This window comes from Notothenia rossii, assembly GCF_949606895.1.
Source record: "Notothenia rossii genome assembly, chromosome: 8".
NCBI classification, from domain to species: Eukaryota; Metazoa; Chordata; class Actinopteri; order Perciformes; family Nototheniidae; genus Notothenia; species Notothenia rossii.
Window position 1 is genome coordinate 66,519,109 of NC_136906.1, and position 18,849 is coordinate 66,537,957.

General features: G+C 41.3%; 2 protein-coding genes across 3 annotated transcripts; both read right to left on the bottom strand.

Annotated features, from left to right (window-relative positions):
• Positions 1-8: 8 nt before the first annotated feature.
• Positions 9-8,154, bottom strand: abcd4 (ATP-binding cassette, sub-family D (ALD), member 4). Of its 2 annotated transcripts, XM_079646294.1 has the most exons (19): positions 7,753-8,154; positions 7,357-7,475; positions 6,907-7,034; positions 6,249-6,388; positions 5,952-6,068; positions 5,043-5,168; positions 4,393-4,443; positions 4,038-4,132; positions 3,821-3,942; positions 3,085-3,176; positions 2,714-2,803; positions 2,331-2,536; positions 1,970-2,061; positions 1,809-1,845; positions 1,512-1,561; positions 1,274-1,326; positions 1,095-1,171; positions 803-918; positions 9-238 (listed from the first exon to the last, which is right to left on the bottom strand). In XM_079646294.1, the coding sequence occupies exons 1-19, from the start codon at positions 7,791-7,793 to the stop codon at positions 143-145; spliced, it is 1,848 nt and encodes a 615-aa protein (XP_079502420.1). In that variant the 5' UTR covers positions 7,794-8,154; the 3' UTR covers positions 9-142. The 2 variants fall into 2 exon arrangements, with proteins under 2 accessions (XP_079502420.1, XP_079502421.1); XM_079646295.1 differs by lacking the exon at positions 7,753-8,154 and having other exon boundaries at positions 6,907-7,029.
• Positions 8,155-10,115: 1,961 nt separating this feature from the next.
• Positions 10,116-18,849, bottom strand: LOC307016707 (sphingosine-1-phosphate phosphatase 1-like). Its single transcript, XM_079645955.1, has 3 exons — positions 17,767-18,849; positions 12,660-12,749; positions 10,116-11,953 (listed from the first exon to the last, which is right to left on the bottom strand). The coding sequence occupies exons 1-3, from the start codon at positions 18,415-18,417 to the stop codon at positions 11,402-11,404; spliced, it is 1,293 nt and encodes a 430-aa protein (XP_079502081.1). The 5' UTR covers positions 18,418-18,849; the 3' UTR covers positions 10,116-11,401.

Here is an 18,849-nt window from a genome sequence, read left to right on the forward strand (position 1 = left end):
AAACTGGAAGAGCCCAGTGTTCCACCTCCACTGCAGGATTTGGTTTACAAAGGACCTTACATCAAAGAATGCGAGTGTGTGAACAGGAATTCAGGAGTGTGTCTGTCCTTGTCTCCCACACTGAAGAAGAGGGCTCTGCATGTCACAGAGCTTCTTCTCTGAGAATCCCACTGCCTCCCTTTAGCTTGGTTATCTCCCACTGGCCTCCTCCACATAGTTTCAGCTGGACATCATGGTACTGTGAGAACCAGAGGGACAGACAGAGTTCATTTCCTTAATATATCAGGACGATTTGAAAACAAAGCAAGGCGTTCAAATGTAAGGACAATTGACATATTGAAACCAAATCATCTGACACGGAAAAGCTTTGAATACACATCATAAATACAAGTTTTCAAATTCATTCCTATTACTTCCTCTGAGTCTAATTTAGTAGTTTTTTCTTGTCAAAGTGTCTCATTAAATAATTTGTTGAATGCCGTACAGATTGTAAACCCCCGAGGGGAAGTTTGTCATTTGTGATATTTGACTATATACATCATTTGATATAGATCATTTTAGGTCATTCTTTGGCAGTTTCCATATTTCTCAATTTTTATTCTCTAAATTGCTTGGTGCAAATTGTGTGTGTGTGTGTGTGTGTGTGTGTGTGTGTGTGTGTGTGTGTGTGTGTGTGTGTGTGTGTGTGTGTGTGTGTGTGTGTGTGTGTGTGTGTGTGTGTGTGTGTGTGTGTGTGTGTGTGTGTGTGTGTGTGTGTGTGTGTGTGTGAGTGTGAGTGTGTGTGTGTGTGTTTCCAGTGTACCTTCTCCAGGCTGCTGCGGTGCCCCAGACTGATCAGAGTCATGCCGAGCTGTTTACAGGTGCGGTACAGCTGAGCCTCTGCCTCCTCCGTCAGAGCACTGGTGGCCTCATCCAGCACTGAGAGAAGAGTTTTTTTTAATACAAATGTAAATATGAGTTATTACTTGGCCTGAGTCTCCCCTAACAGTTGGCATAATAATAACATAATAACATCTGAAAAGCTCGATGTAGGTGCTAGAGTGGGCTGAAACGGTCTTGATCCCTCAGCCTGACATAAACCGAGAAGAACACACCTGCATATTTTGGCTGCAGGTAGAAGAGTCGGGCAAAGCAAAGACGCTGCATTTCCCCCGGAGACAGACTATCATACCTGCAGAGAGAAACTCGTTCAGACCTGCATCCCCTTATCGAATGTTTGGAGAAGTAATACATACATCTATTGCTTGGCTTTGCCAGTTTTTCCCTCTCTTACCAGTTCCAGTCCACCTGTGCATCGAGCCCGCCGGTCCGCTCCACGAGACTGGACTGGAGCCCAGATAGAAGTTTAAATCAGGATTAATGGATGTTTAATTCAAACGTAAAAGCATTTTAACCAATTCAGCAAACACTTAGTCTTTCAGAGGCTGTAGTGGAGGAAGACTGATCCAAGGTTAGGCACATTTTGAAGTTGTATGCTAAGAGGTTACAGGATAACAGTGGGATGAACTTACCACTCCAGCAAGTTCCAAGAATTGTATGATTCTGTCATCGTCCACTGACCCTAAACAAAACAAAACTCACTTTATGAATATCTCTCCATATAACTCAGATTACAAACTAATTCCAAGACTCAAGTTTAGAATAATACAAAGATACATGTATTATTATTATTATTTTTGTATTAAAGAGCTGCTTTGATCAAACACCCTTTTTCTATTGGGAAACATTTGATATTAAACAATTAAGTTATATAGCCGTTAAATGTTGAAGAGGTACATTTACAGTTCAGGGAGAGTGAAAACCGATACCTGATGCAGGGTAAATATCTTTCAACGGGTAGATGACCTGTCGGAGAAAAGTTAGTTAATTTTTGGTACATTTGATTCCTTCGGGAACAAGCACTTGTACATTAATTGTCCAACACGTTGCCGGCTCAATAGAGACACAACACAGAAGAGGAGACAGCTACCTGTTCCCGCAGCGTGCCATCGGTGAGGTACGGTTTCTGAGGCAGGAAGAGGGTTCCTCTGGGCCCGAAACACGTGGTCATCTGGACAAAACCTGAGGAGAGAGGACGCAGGTGTCATGAGGCTACTAATGTTTTCTGAATCATTTGACTAATGGGGCTGAGGTGGAGAGGTCGATGGTCGTCCTCCAAGCGGAGCGTAACCCCAAAGTTCTCACGATGGCATGGTGTGAGTTTGTGTGTAAATGCTGAGTTGTGTTTGTAAACAGGTTTTTGAGAGCTTCAAAATGCGCTATATATATGAAGTTAATTTACGATAATGTGCAATAATTTAAAAAAAAGCCTTGTCTCGCTGCCCTCTCACCGCTCTCTGCCTCCCAGAGTCGGTTGAGGACCCTCAGGAGTGACGTCTTCCCGGTGCCTGTGTTCCCCACCACCAGCAGGTTTGATCCCTGGCTGATTTTCAGACTTAGATCCTCCACCAGCAGCTTGTCCGAGAACGGAGATTTGTACGAGAGGTGTTCTAGGATGAAGGCGGTGTCCACAGGGCCTGCGTGGACGTTGAAGTCACTGAGTGGAGAAATAAATAAACGCTGAAAACCTTTGTTCAAAACACCTTACATTCATTGTATGATCTTATTTGCTTTTCTAAAATCTAATCTTAGCCAAGTGTCTCTTCACACGTTCCTGTAGTCTTTAACTGTTCTTTATTGCAGCCGAGATTCAAGTAAAAGTGCTCCCACAAACCTGTCAAAGTCGTAGCTCTCCCCTGATGCCGGGTCATAGTCACACTGCGTGCGAAGTATGTCGTCCATCACCTCCCTCAGCTCCCCAATCCTGACACACACACACACACACACACACACACACACACACACACACACACACACACACACACACACACACACACACACACACACACACACACACACACACACACACACACACACACACACACACACACACACACACACACACACACACACACACACACACACACACACACACACACACACACACACACACACACACACACACACACACGTTCAGTGGATGGCATGCACAAACGCTGCTGTCATCATCTGTCCTCCAGGAAGTGAACGTATGCAGTGTGCTACCTGTGGGTGTATCCAGCCACGTCTGTCAGAGTGGTGGACAGGTCTATTAGCTGCGTGAAGCCATTTATCAGGTAGATGCACACAAAGGCGTTCTGAATATGGACAAGGAGAGGGAGAACCGGAGCAGAGAGTAAATAAGAGACACCATTATTTAAAGAGGAGCGTTGGGACAAGGAACAATGAGTGATTGTCTACATGTTCTTGAGACAGTTTGGAGCTACAACATATCTCTTATCTTTTAGAAGTGAAATCTATGTTTATCAACAGGCATTCAAGCTGTGACTGTTTTATCAGGAGAAAGCTTTTGCTGCCACCTTGTGGTTAAATTACACCATGTTTGTTAGCTTTTTGCTATTTATTGGCTATTATTTGATGGCAAACCTTTCAAACACTGTCACCTCTCAACTAAATTTAAAAGTAAAAGGAATATATGTATACTATTTTAATTTTCCATTTTCTATATACACTAACTCACAATTTAAGTTTTTTTAAATGTTGAAAATAGTGTACTCTTTTTTTTCTCTTATTGTCTACCCCTCATTTTATTTATGTCCCTGAGGACAAATTAAGACTGATTAATAACGTTGATTAAAACTGGGAGTAAAACTCACACACCTGCTGACCGCATGAAAAGAAAAACATTATTATTATTTTTTTGTATGTGAACAAAGTAACATTTCTTAAGAACTGCAGGTTCTGAGAAGTAGGGACACAATAAATAAAAGCACATGCTTACCTTACTGATGAGTGCGCTGAGCTCTCCAGGAGTAAGACCGTCATAGAGGCCGGTGAAGATGGGAATGGCGATTATGATGTAGCTGAGGAAGCCTCCGAGGTAGTCGAAGGTGTTTACCCCGACTGAGAGGAGAGGGCAGAGGTTAACAAGTTTAATCACAGCAATGAAGGAAAGATATGAGTCAGTGAGAGAGTGGTCATGTGTGAGGTGCTCTTACTATAAAGCCAGAGCTCCTTGTTTATTAAACTCTTCTGAGTTTCTAGCAGAGCCTGCAGTCTGCGGTCTGTCCTCATGTGCTCCACTTTACCCGCTCTAAAAACACAGACAGCAGCAATGTTCACAACTCAGTGATTTGATTATTAAGAATGTTTCAGATAATGTCGTTTTTTTTAATATTAATCACAGGAAAGTAAAACAAGAGTTTAGTTTATATGCGGTTTACTGATACTAAAAGTTCCAGAAGTGTCTGCATTTTCATTTTTAGGAACGCAATTCAGACATTCGATATTCAAAAGACTGTTAGAACAAATGAGAAAAAAGGTTGGTTTACAAGTCATGTGTTTAAGCCTCACCTATAAAACGCTGCAGACTCTGCATTGACACGGATCTGCATGTGTTTGAACCTGAAAACACAACAAACGTATCTTAAGCAACACAATTTAAGTCTAAACACATTCGCCCGTCAACAGAAAAACATATTATAACCTCAGCCAGGGAGTAATGTTTCGGATGTATTTTTTGGTCCGTCTATCGGCAGGATTACAGACAAAAAAACTACAGGACTGATGTTTATGAAACGTGGTCGTGAGGTGGAGATGGGCTAGGGAAGAACACAATAACATGGAGTAGACTCAGAATTGATTTTGTACTTTTGTTAACATTGCGAGAGAGCGCCTGGCCTTGGTGTGTCACTTTCCAAATGCCCCTCGAGGTTTATCTTGGGACAGTTTAACCACAATTTCTCTTTTGTAGCTGACGCATATCCTGTGTCATTTCCTGAGAGGCAAAAGGCACTGGGCCAGGATACTAAGATGCTTCCTCTCGACAAAGGACTGATTTCCAAAAGAAAATAACACCGAAAGGATTTGCATGAAACAGATCCCAAAACACCCGACCAACCACTCTGTTAAAGACAACACTTTTTAGTCAGTTCTGATCTGCTTTTTTATTGACCGGGATACATTGATTGTTTGTCTTTGTCTTACATATTGAGTGAACTCACCTGAAGTCCCCCTCCAGTTTTTCTTGCTCAAACAGAGTCGACACAATCGGCCCCATGAGGATTTTATTGGCAATGGTTCCAACCACAAAGTAGCCAAAGATACTCACAGGACCGATCCAGCCGGTGCTGCAAAGAAACGCCATTTTAGTTAGAAAATCCCTTTTAAAACACTAAGGTAAAATTATACAGAATGAAACACTCGAGGAAATCGAAGTTAAAGTGTGATTTCGCTTCAGTTACAGTGGAAAATAGAGACTCACATTTGACAAACGGCAATAAAAAACCTTTTTAGGGACCATTTATATAAGTTTGTGTCTACTGTGTATGTAAACGTGGCGTTTAACAACTTTATCAACCACCACTGTTGTCTCAATAACAACCAAATCGCTCTCCTCTTCCTCAGAGCCTACTAGTTGTGACACATTTAGAAAAGGTATTCAGACCATCAGGTAAATATCAAGAAATATAATCAAGTTTATCAACATCACCTCGTTACTTTTAGCGACCTTTGGACCAGTGCTAGCTAATTCCATTGGAAAAGAGATGGCAACTTTGCACATATGTCACACTGCTTTTCTATTTCTTTTTTCATTATGAATATTAAAAAGGGAACCAGTTGAAATGCAGATGTTTTCATTATTACACAGCCATTACATTGTGCAATCGACGTTAACTTCACAATGATAAGTTTAAGCAAAACCGATATCTATGCTACTATAAAAGTTAATAAGAACAGCTAGCCTTTCTCGAGTCCTAACCATCCACACACAAAGAGAAGAGGGGATGTCTACACGTGATAAATAAAAAAGGACCTGTGGCTGTGATAAAGTGATATCTTCAGATAGAGCATAATGTCTCTGAAGAGTAGGTATTACATGTGTGAAAGTGTGTGACACTCTACAAACACACCTAAGGAAGCAGTGGTAGGTGTAGTAGGTCAGTGTGAACGGTGACACAATCAAGCGACTGGCCATGGTGCTCATCTGCTTACACAGCCGCTCTGCATCCTGACTGATCCGCTGGTCTCTGCAAGTAGACAGAAAGAAAATAATTCAATTCAAGAAAGTTCATAATTAACCCTAATAAATATATTCTATATTATTTTCTCATCAAACCGTATGGTGATGTATTGATAAATGTTTATGTCTTCATTCAATGAAACAGCATTATATGAGACTACTCAGAGGAAAAAGCATCAGAGCTTACGGGTTGTCTATATCCTCTCGGAGGACATTGAGTGTGTAATAGACTCGGCCCTGGAAGTAGGACGTATGGAGGCTCTCAGTCAGCGTCCTCCTCCAGCTCAAATACATCAGGTTACAAATGTACTGGTCGACACTTTTCAACTGGGAGAGGGAGAGAGGAACAAAGAAGGGAGAGATTGTCAATAGGGAACACAGAGACAATAAACAGTAGTTTTATAGCAATCTTCATGAGACTTAGGGGAGGCTGTAAAATGAAAATTTCCGGCTGACCTGACCTTATAAATGTTCCATTACCTATTATAACAACAATCCAAAACCAAACATGATGTCATACAATACAAATATGGGAAATAATGTACCTGACTATGTATTTAGATTCAGCAGCACACATGTAATCCAAGCAGATCATGTGAAGTATTGAACATATAGGATTTTTTTTATGATGAAAGTAATTTTGAAATATAAATGATATTCCTAAATAGACACAATAACAAGTTCCTGGATATGGTGTAATATTATTATTAATATAATGGGTCCCATGCTTAAATGACTCACCCTGCACAGCAAAAGTGTAAGCATGACACACAGAGGGTCAAACTATTTTTTAACTTTGTTGGTTAAAACTAATATCAGTGTGGAGGTCAACTGCTTTGTCTTACTGTGGAGTTGATCACGATGAGCATCAAGGCGGTGCCCACCAGACTCTTGAAGCCGGAGTTATCTTTGTCTGCGAGCACATTGTAGAAGCGGCTGGGGAGGACTCCCACCTGGTAAATGATCAGCTGCTCTGAAGCAGAAAAATATGTGTTAGTTAGCACATTGTTAGGATAACAGTCTCATTTAACAACACAAGACAATTGGGCGACCTTTAAACCAAACTTTGAGCTTAAAAAAAATCACAGTACGCATTCTGGTGTTATCTGGAGTGTCATTTTACAATGCCACAAAAGGCATTGTCTCACACACAGGGAATGTGTCTCGTTATGAGGCTTCGTGTAACAGGCATTTCATTTCATTAGATAGCTTGCTTCATCTGATGTGACAATGTATTTCCCCTTTTTGTTACTGTTCTTCTGTTGCACAAATACATATGAGACTCCAGCAGTTACCTGTCAGAGTGACAGCGAGCAGCGTGGCAAACATGAGAGCGCTTTGACTGGTCCATGATGGGAACAGGACCCTCTGGATGCTGCAGAACCTCTGAACAAACGTCCAGTCCAATTTCAGTCTGAAGCAAAACAAGAAATACATTTGTTTTAGAAAATGGCAATATCTGGATTTAATGTTTAAAGTTACATCCTGTGGTCAAACGCATGAACTATGACACTTTTGTTATGGTGAAATTATTGCATTACTTTGCATCTTTCACTTTGAACATTTCAACTAAAATCAAGTGTTGTATTATAAGGTGTATTTTTGAGTTTCTTCAGTTTTCTGTGTCACTTGAATGATTCCATGTAAGGTACACAATTATTACACAAAGTGAAAATGTGTCTCAGTCTTACCTTTTTGTCCCTCTTCCGTTTGACTTTTCTGAACGAGGCATCTGCACAGGCGGCAGATGTTTAAGTTAACTTGTTTTTCAACCCACAAAGTCATAGAAGTTTCTATGAATTGATTAACAACTGTTTACTAGCAGGTCAAGGTAACTTCCCTAACCGATGATTAACCTTAAAGCAGCCAAACCGGTTAGCTAACAGCTAACACGTTCTAGCGAGGGAAATACTGAACAAAGACCCTCAAAACTATTAAAAACAACGTTGCTTTGTATGCCTTGTCATTGCTTTTGATTGAGTTAAATGTTACCCAACTTCAGCATCGTCGAATCGACCTGCCATTAAACTCTGCGCAGAAGCTTTTTGTTTTGGTAGGTAAAGTAAAAGCCCGGACTTCCGCAGTAATGTACTCAGGTTTTCAAAACAAAAGCTTCACTAGCTTTTTATGCCAGGTCGAGTGAGACAAAAACAAAAATATCATTCTTGCCAATCCACTGAACTCTAAATTAAATTCTTGGCGAAAATACGTTTTTACAGGTCTTAGTTACATTCATTAATGCATGAAAAACCGCCAAAATATCTGTCCCATTGAGGAATTACTCTCAAGAAATGATGGTTTCCTTGCCTATATTAGTGGTAGAAGAGGTTGACTAGGCCACACATTTTTATTTTTATTTAATGTAACAATACTATGGATTAATATACTTTGTTACAAGAACAAGTCCTGGATTTAAAAGGTTAGCTATATAAAAGTAAAAAAAAGGATTGGCATCAAAATGTACTAAAAAGACAAGGTATAGAAAAATAGCAAACAATATCAGGTGTTACATATACCTGTCACTCCTGTAGCTCAAATAAATGGAGTAGAGTAGTTACAAATATTTATCTTTAAAATATAGTGGAGTACACATCAAATAGCTTGAAATGGAAACGTCCACCACTGTGTATAATAAAAGTATTTTCAGTGAGTTTCTGTGACTATAAAAGGCTATTGATGGTTGCGGGTACTTGGGTGTGGCCTAGCTTAGAGAGCTTGGCGATACATGAAAGGATTGAAAATAAAAAATATAGAGCCTGGAGCCCTGGACACCAGTAATACCTCATTATAGTAAAACTTTTCCGCATTGGAAACATTATTGTCAGTCATGCAGTGTTGGACTTTCCTGTCGGCTCCCAGATCGTAGTCGAGGAAACAGGGGGGATGACTGTCGTCTCCCAGGGCAGAAGCAACAAGCCTCAGGTTCAATAACCCACTTTAGCTTAAATGACTGGAGAGAGGCGAGCTCTTCTTGGGAGGCCGTTGCATTTATATAGTTGTTCTTCTGTTTCACAAAAAACATCACAGACCTCTGTTTTTCTGCTGCCTCGTTTCACTTCCAGAAACATACCTCGCTCACCACACACACACACACACACACACACACACACACACACACACACACACACACACACACACACACACACACACACACACACACACACACACACACACACACACACACACACACACACACACACACACACACACACACACACACACACACACACACACACACACACACACACACACACACACACACACACACACACACACACACACACACACACACAAAAAATTAAGAAATATGGAAACTGCCAAAGAATGACCTAAAAGGATCTATATCAAATGATGTATATAACCAAATATCACAAATTACATTTTAAATATTTAATTATGCTGAATGGGTAAGGATCTAAGATTGCAGTGTGAGGGTCAGGTTATGTGCTGACTTCTTGGAAATGTTGGTTTTAAGGGATATTTTTATCACTTAAATCCAACATTTCCAAGAAGTCAGCACATAACCTGACTTTCACAGATATAACTCAAAGTACAATTGAAGGACAGCATAGAGAAGATCACTGATTGGGCTTGGGTTACATACCAGATAAAATACCAACAGCCCTTATCTATGGCGCTCAAAGGTTAACATTACATGTCACTTGTTAGACGCTTTTATCCAAAGCGACTTACATATATGGCAAATCCCCACAGGAGTAATTTGGGGTGAAGTGTCTTGCCCAGGGACACAACGACATGCTGATTGCAGTGGGGTTTGAACCTGTGATCATCTGATCCCCAGACCAAGGCTCTATCCACTGCGCAACACGCCGCCGCCGGTTAAGCAAGGAACCAATTTACCATTTGGTTGCAGTATTTCTTACATAAATGCAATCTGTTGTTTTCCAGCATACAGATAATCTCATGTCAAACTTGACAAATTTTGAGCACTCAAAATAAAATCCCATATGTGCTGATTTAACGGCCCTTTTCTGATATTTCCTTGCAAGAAAGATTTAAATAGAGCAATTCAGAAAGAAAAATACATACAATATGTTTTCTTAATGTTTTATTCTCCTTGTTTCAATATTTTCACCAAATGAAAGTCCTTGAATACTAGAAAAAGGGGTGGGAATGGATGGTTATAATAGACCTATACATATTGTACTAAGGATATACTGTAAGAATAAATGCTTGGGCATTAATTTCATGACATGAATAATAAAGCAAATCAATATCTGAACAATAAACAATTAAGAACAAATACACAATTCAAACATTCAGAATTAGGGTCAGTGTTTGTTGCCTGAATATTATTTCTTAGAAATCAAGTATTAATATAGATTCAGAATGTATTTCTATAGAGCAAGAATACAGCCCAAGTAAGTAAAGGTGGCAAAATAATTTATACAAAAAAAATGTAATTGTTTTGTATGATTATCAAATTATTATTTTTAGCACACAACTTACTCTCGAGCCCAAAAAATGTACAAAGAGTGGGCGATGACCATGGCGATGACATAATGCTGAAAAGGCGTTATAATACAAAAAAGAGAACCATCACGGTGAGCTAAAATGAGTATTTGAATGAATTCAGGTTGAATTCGGGACAGTGACAAAAGAGAAGTGAGGTGACTTCAAACGTTACTGATTCATGGTTTGGTTTATTCTTAGAGCATTGAACTCTCCGATAACATGTTAATATATAGATTTTGATCAATGAAGTAAATGTACAACAGATTTCTCATCAATATGATTACAAGCACCAAAACATCACATTTGATAGATTTTCATAATTGCAAAGTTCCAGTATACCCTTAAATGAGTCGACCTGAATCTAAAAGGACGAGGCAGGTGATGCTCTTTATTGTTTCGTTTTTGTCAACAAATCCCCCCAAAAGAGACCAAGACCGATAATGCTTTAGTCTTCTTTTGATACTTTCCAACTTCTGTCAGTCTGTTGTTCTGGGATCCGAGCCCATTGGTTGGTTTTTAAAAGAGGAAATAATGCCTAAAACGGCTTGTCCATTAATATGAACAGGATGAAATACTGTATTAGCCGTGTTCATTTTCAGTCACCAACTGATAATCATTTGGTTCACTGGCTGCAGGAGCCGAACTACAATGCCCATGCTCATTATAATGATGTGCAACAGTTTGGCTTGTTGATGTGTATTTCAGAAGTCAACAATGGAGCACTGATGGATATTGACAAAACTAAACATATAGAATATCACCACTATCCTTTAAATTAATTTCTGCTGTCCAGAAAGAGCTTTTAAAGCAAGCAGCAGGTTTCCCAGTGCTCTTCACCTGTCACATGTCAGCAGCACACAACACTCAGGCAAGGCTGAAGATCTTAAAGAAGAGAGGCACCACACTGACACAACTAAAACCAACAACACTGTAGACGATGTAACGGTACGGCAGCTCTACTTTCATGTGCTGCCGCGCCTGTCTCACGTCGTCTGTTGGCAGGCCGAACAGTCGACATAAGGACGGGATAGTCACTGCTTTCATGACCATTCTCGTGACAAGGATTACGGCAACTCCAATGACGAAGCGCAGCAGGGAGAGGAATACCAAACTGAAGCTGATGGGTGGTAAAGTTAGAGGAAGGGAGGACAGCGGGGGGTCCAGCAGCAGACCCAGCTGGTAGTTCACGTGGGTGCCGATGGCAGCCCCTACCCCGGTGCCAAGAGCCTGAGCTGTGTCGCCCCGTGAAGTGCTCCAGGAGTCCAGAGAGAAAGCCACAAGTCCCAGGCTCACATGTGACACGATAATCACAAGTGGAGCAAAGTGGTCCGTCATGTAGAAGCTGTCAATCGTCTCCAAAAGTGGGTGGAAAAAGGCTAGAATAAGAAGGCTGTACAGGAACCCAGTGATTACCTCCTGCAACACAGGCACATCTATCAGTGGAAACCAGGCGTATACAACATGAAAGGGAATCAATCACATTTGATTTATACAGCCAAATATCAAAATTACACATCTGTCTCCGGGAGCTATACAGACTGTAAACATTCCCCAAAAGAAACTCCACAATTAAAGGGGGGGAAATGGAAGAAACCTCAGGGAGGGCAATAAAGGAGGGATCCCTCTTCCAGCACGACCAGCTGTGCAAAGTCGATATGTTTTACCGATAGCTGTAAAAATACTTGCTTGAAATAACCAAAGTCTTATCAAGCACATGTATGATTCATTAGCCATGTTTTATTGGCAGACTTAAAGTGAGAAGTCAAATCAAAATATTTTCAGACTCGGAACACAACCAGTTTGTATATCATCGTATATAAAAATGAAAGAAAGGCTGCTGACTGATAACCAGGTATTACTAGAGAACACAAACACATCTAATAACGCCAGTTGCCTGGCTACCGAGTCTTATCTACTGGCTTTGATTTGTTTACTGTAGGGCTACAATTATTTTATTATAGATTGATCTATGGATCATTTTCTAGATTAATGGATTTATAGTTTGGTCTATATTATGTGTCTGAGCTGGTTTGTGGAGGCAAAGTATTATGCTATATTATATCTTTCATTTAGATTTTATTAAAGGATTATTTATTTGAAATCATGTAATTGATGTAGTTACCAGAATAGAATGCATCCCCATGTAGACTCTGCTGACACAGACCAGGACGCTCCAGCTGAGAGCCACACTGAAGCCGAAGAGGAAGGAGTACTAGGAGAGATAAAGACATGGCATCAAACAAATAGCATTGATATCAGAAAGGTGGCAGAAAATGGGTGTGCAAAAACCATCCAGAAAATAGATCTTCAGTGTGTCCATGAAACCAGTTTGACTACTTTTCCCCTCAGCATCCTGTTGAATATGACCAAACATACAGAAGTAGATGCTCCTGAACATTGCAGGGCATTAACTGCAACGTTTTCAATTACTTAAAGTATCCTAAAGGTGTGAAAACTCAAGACCCGGGGGCCAAATCCGGCCCGCAAGAGCTCTGAAAGAATATAATACGTTTATTATATGGTTACATACCGCTTTACAGAAGCATGTTGCCAATAAACTACATGTCCCACAATGCATTTCATTTTGTGACATGCGCACTGAAGAGACTTGCAAATATTTACCCCAGACTTCTGCTTTCAGACGTAGTTAATTCTGAAGTTATTACCCTATCCAATAATAATCCAATTCAGAGGCAATCATGTAATATAATGCATTATTTTATATATATTTATATAGTCTTAAAGGTGGGGTAGGTAAGTTTGAGAAACCGGCTCGAGAATGCTCTTAACATCCCGATAGCAATGAATATCTTAAGTGCTTTGACAAAAATCCATTAAAAAAATGTCATCTGTGGAAGCCGTAGTACTTTAAAAAGCACGTCCAATCATTTTAGCCGGCCCGGCTAAAGTAACTGGACGGCCTACCTGCATGTCAGCCTTCCATCTGTGCACAAACTTATCTCGTGCCCTCATTGGTCATGTGCACGTTCGTGTGTGCTGGAGGAGGGGCTCTATAAGGAAGTGGCAGATTTGTTCCGGCTGTGTATTTTTAAATTCTAGCGCACTCGAGCTGGTTTCTCCAAAATGACCTACCCCACCTTTAAAGTTACAACCGGCCCTTTGAGTGCAACTATAATGCTGATGTGGCCCACGTTGAAATTGAGTTTGGCACCCCTGTCCTTGACAATGTCTGTGGAAATACTAGTTGTAAAACACCACGGAGTATAATCTGTTAAGAAAACATTGAGCTGATATCTTTGAAGGAATTCACTCAAAGGTCACTGTGTGATAGAAGAATGTACGGCCATGCTAGCTGCTCTGTGAGGCTCTGCTGTTGCAGAGCAGAGCTTTGGGCTAAATGCTGACATCAGCATACTAACATGCTCACAATGACAATGCTGACATGCTGACGTTCAGTAGGAGTCACGTTGACATCTGACAATAAGCGCTAATCACCAAGTGACGCTGAGGCAGATGAGATTTCATTGGTTTTAAAAGTATTTGGTTATAAACCTAAGTATTAAATTAAATTGAGATGGGCATTGAGGACCAAATATCATTGATATTTGATAATAATAAGCAAAGGTATTTAACCACTATTAAGATGGACACCTGTTTACTGTATGCATCTTATCTTTGGTAACCTTTTGCCTCAGAAAGATCCTCGACCTTGACAACAGTGAACTTGATGACACAACAAAAGGGTCAAAGCAGTTCAGAAAACTGGCTGAACTTGAATCAAGGGTCCTTGATACAGCGTACTACTTGGCAGGGCTCTACACTCACATCACATGTATTTAAAAGTTGGTAACATTTTTGAGATATAACTTGCAGATTGCAGGGTCGCTGAGTTAACTAAGGGATAAGACAAGAATGTGGAAATACAGGAAGGATGCACGTGGGGAAACAAACAAAGAGCAGGAATGCATGGTGGTGTTTCATAAATGCTGCACTCTTTAAACAGCATAGAGGCTTTAGGCAATGGTTGGAAAGCATTCTGACCAATTCAAATCCCTAAGTGAATCCATTCGGGTTTGAGAACACTTAAGTTATTAATGACGACAACTCAAACGTTTGGAGGTTAGGTTATTGCTTCATACATGATTTTAGAGTGCACACAAGCCCAAATGCAGCCAAGTATCATTTTGGCTTGCCATAAAGTGAATCATGGGATTAACAGTGATCAGCGACAGCCATAGTAAGTGAAGTGATGTCTTCGAGCTCTCTGGTCTGGCTCATATCACAGTACGACACTATGTTTTTCTCTGTAACTCCTCAGGAGTAAAGTGCCCCTCCCAACCGCTTCCTCTGATTGTAACCAGAAAAGACTCACAGGAACATTTGTGTTCAGTTTTCCACGATTGTATAACTTTGTTCATTTGCATTGTGGTCTATTAGCCGCTTTCACACCAAGTACTTTGCCGTACTTAGTGCCGGCACTTAGTGCCCCAGCACTTAGTTCCCCCATGGAACTAAGTACAGATCGCGTTCACACCAGAATAAGTTCCCTGAGGGAAGATTACGCAAATGAGCCGCTGACGTCACTTCGTCTTCTTCTGCTTTGGGTTTACTGGCAGGCCGCAAACAACTTCACGGCGTATACTGCCACCCGAAGTCCCCGGCTGGAAGTCTCCGGAGTTGGGGACTGGCTGGGTTTGGAATTCACCCAGCCAATAGATTTGGGGACTGACTGGGTTTGGAATTCGACCAGCCAATAGAAATTGGTACTTTTTTCTCCCCAGGATAGTACCGCCTCTCAAGCAGGCACTACAAATGGGGGTAAAAGTTGCCGGCACTAAGTACTCTTTTTGGTGTGAACGCAAAATAAGGGGTACTAACAGAACCAAACGGGAAAAGTACTCCGGTGTGAATGCGCCTATTGATACTTAGGAGCATAATGGTAACTTGGGCTGCAACTCACAATTCGTTTTTATTATTAATGAATCTTCTAGTTCAGCGGTTTTCAAAGTGTGAGGCGCACCTCCCCTGGGGGGCGCCAGAGAGCTTCAGGGGAGGCGCAGCGTGAGACACAAAAGAACGAGAAAAAGACGAGTAAAGTGACACTTGCCCACTTGTGGCTGTCTGTGGACAGTGAGTTCCCCCACCTCGCCAAAAAGGCTGTAAAAGTGCTCATTCCCTTCCCCTCCACCTACCTGTGTGTGTGAGTGCAGGTTTTCCGCATTGACTTTGATCAAAAGCAAGTACCGGTCAAGGCTGCAGCCAGAGGATGATCTGCGTTTATTCCTCTGTGCATCAAAGACGCAGACTCATTGTTCCCAATAAAGTAGGGGTGAGTGTAATAAGGAGGCAAAGTTGACGTTCAGTGTGTTGCCGGGAGCATATAAGGATTTATCCACCATGTTGAAAATGTTAAAAAAAATATGTCTTGAGAACACGGCTTGCGGAAATATACGGGTCGTGCTGCAGCTAGATGTGCCTGTCCTCTGTAAGAAGGTGTAGGCGACTGACATGCAAGGAAGAACGGCTGTCCACAGGCTGTTCCAACTTTAACAACTGTATTAACTTCCAGGGTAGTGAATTGAACATGTAATTGTAATTGGGTGTGTGGTATATTATATATATTTTCATGCACGGACACGCATGTTCCACAACACACAAACTGAACAACACTCAATTTTCCGATCGCTTCCAGCGTCCTTGCGATCTTGTTATAATAACAAGTGCACGTTACTGATGCAATATGGTTGAGACCATTCGGGCTTATTCTAGTGCAAGGAATAGTCCAAGTAGTGGGGGAGTTTTATACAATATGTTTAAAACATACAAATAAAAAGGTTTAAAAAAGTTATTGTTTAATGTTTTAAGGAGCTGACGCTACCCAGCCAATCAAATCGGTGCAGTCAGCACGATAGATTGAAACACACACAGAGACGAGACAAGAGGAGAGAAACAGTCGGAGTAATTTCAAATGGCGGAAGGTAGACAGCGAAAACAGAGCATTTAAATTACATTTTCTCTTACTGGACCTCTTTGAAATGCAATATACCCCTGCATTATAGTAACAACAACAATAATAATAATAATAATAATAATAATAATAATAACAGCAATAATAATTGGGAGGGGGGGCGCGGCTGTTCTTATGTTCTCTGAGGGGAGGCTCACCTACCCACACTTTGAAAACCCCTGTTCTAGTTATAGTCTTGATGTATAGTTTTGTCAGTTCCAAACCTCAGAACCTTCAGTTTAATGATGTATAACTGTAAAAACAGGAACTCTCTTTATTAAAAGAGGCTGACAACTGTGTTTTCTGACATTTGTGTCACGTGGAGCTTGTGATATTTTACAAGGTCAAGTGCTTTGTGGGTTTCATGATCGCTGGTGTTTTTAAGTTGGACTTTATTAATTCAGACCACCTTCCCAGTGGGTTATCAAAGCCAGATATTTGTTGATTTAGATTGATAAGGTTGTGGCCTAGTTCTGCCATGTGTATTGCCCTCAGAGATGGATTAACACTGTGGGGGCTATCAAATCCTCCCCTTCCCCCCACTCTTTGAGAGTTTAAAATTGTATTTTATACATGTCAAATAAATGTGTATTTCCTGCTGGGTTTGAGTACCCATCAGATCAGCTGGAATACTCCCCTGGTGTGCTGCAGTGTGTTGGTTGGTGTGTAATTAAAAACACACATGCACCCTGTAAGCATCATATTAACCTAAAAACCAGAAAGGTGGAAACACTAATCCACTAAATAATTTCAGCGCTAAAAGTAAAAAGAATATTGATCGTGTTGCAATTTATAAAAATATGTATTCCCCCATCAATATCTTTGCACATCCTGCACTAAACTGTAATATTTTACTTAAGCATCTGTGTTTTTAAAGTATCTTTTTCATAGTTGTATTGTCAAATTTTACATAATGACTTTTAAAAGTACTATGCCTGTATCTTTAATTTCTCTTAAAAGGAATTCACAGGCATAGTTTATTGTATGCGCCACCAAACACCATGGGGATTTCTTGGAAGTGAGAACACTAAACTACTTGGCAATAAACTTTATTTTGATTCTGAAAGTCAACTTGGAGCTTTATGGGGCCTGTGTGGCAGCCAACCCCTCATGATGTTAGTAAATCGGCCTTTTTTTAAACTTCTGCACACTTGTACCTACACTGCACATCTTCTGTCTGCAGCAACAGCACATACATATGTTATGTTCATATAGATCTGAAGCTTTATAGTGATGCTCTATGTTTAAAAAGGGTGCTCACCTGCCACCGTCCATAGGTGAGCATGAAGAGACAGAAGGGTATGGCTGTCCCCGTCATAGCGTGCGTGGACGGCATGCTGTACTCGGAGTTGTAGAAGACCTCCACCTTGACCACAGGAGGGGACGCGGGCCGGGACCAGCGGACCATGTCTTTGGTGGACTGTCCCACGAACAGGTTCCAGGCCCAGACCACGATGAGTCTCCGGCTGACCAGGGCGTCGATGTTCCAGAAGAGGAAGGGGAAGAAGACGATGAAGAACATCTCGTTGCCCAGCTCCGTCCCAAACGTGAACAGGTAGAACAGAAACTTGTTGTGGATGAGGAACTCCTGACCTACGTCTCCGGTCAGGGAGTTTTTCCGCAGGGGTTTCGCTCTGGTTGTGTCCGGGTCGACGGACGGAGCCTCAGGCCCGGCTGTAATGTCACCCTGCATCCCCTTCGCATCCCCGGCTGCTCCATTCACAACACTACTGTCCGGTCCCCTCTTCCTCAGCCCGGGGCTTTCAGGCTCCGACTCCCCGCTGTCCGGCTCGCTCGGTTTAACCGGAAATGTCCCTTTAACGCCGCACACTTTTTGAAACCTCGCTACATGGCGGGGGTCTTGGAGATAATTACACATCTGTACAAACGTCTTTAAAAGGTCGGTCGCCATGACTACAATAACTGTTGCTTTTTTAACGGGTTGTTTTTAAAACTGCTTCGTCGTAAAAATTGAGTTCATGTTCGTAGACCGAGATTAAAGGGAAGAGGAGCTCGGCGGCCGTGGCATTCCTCTTAACGAAATAAAACAACAGTGTGGGAGCTAACAGCACGGAGCAGCTACGCGGCACTACTGCCTGTTATCCGCATTCAAAACACAGACCTTGTACAGCGGAGGAGGCGGCAGCATCCAAAGTCCGTTACAGTTAACCATTACTTTCCGGTAAATCCCATTCCATCCAACTAACTGCGTCAGTCAGGCCGTCATTCCTGTTTCACTACTCTTCTTCTTGTTGTTGTTCTTCTTCTAGTACTTCGATTATGTGTGTCTTCTTCGTTTGACTTTATTTTTAGTCGGTCTCTATCAAAAATATTGGAGTTACCA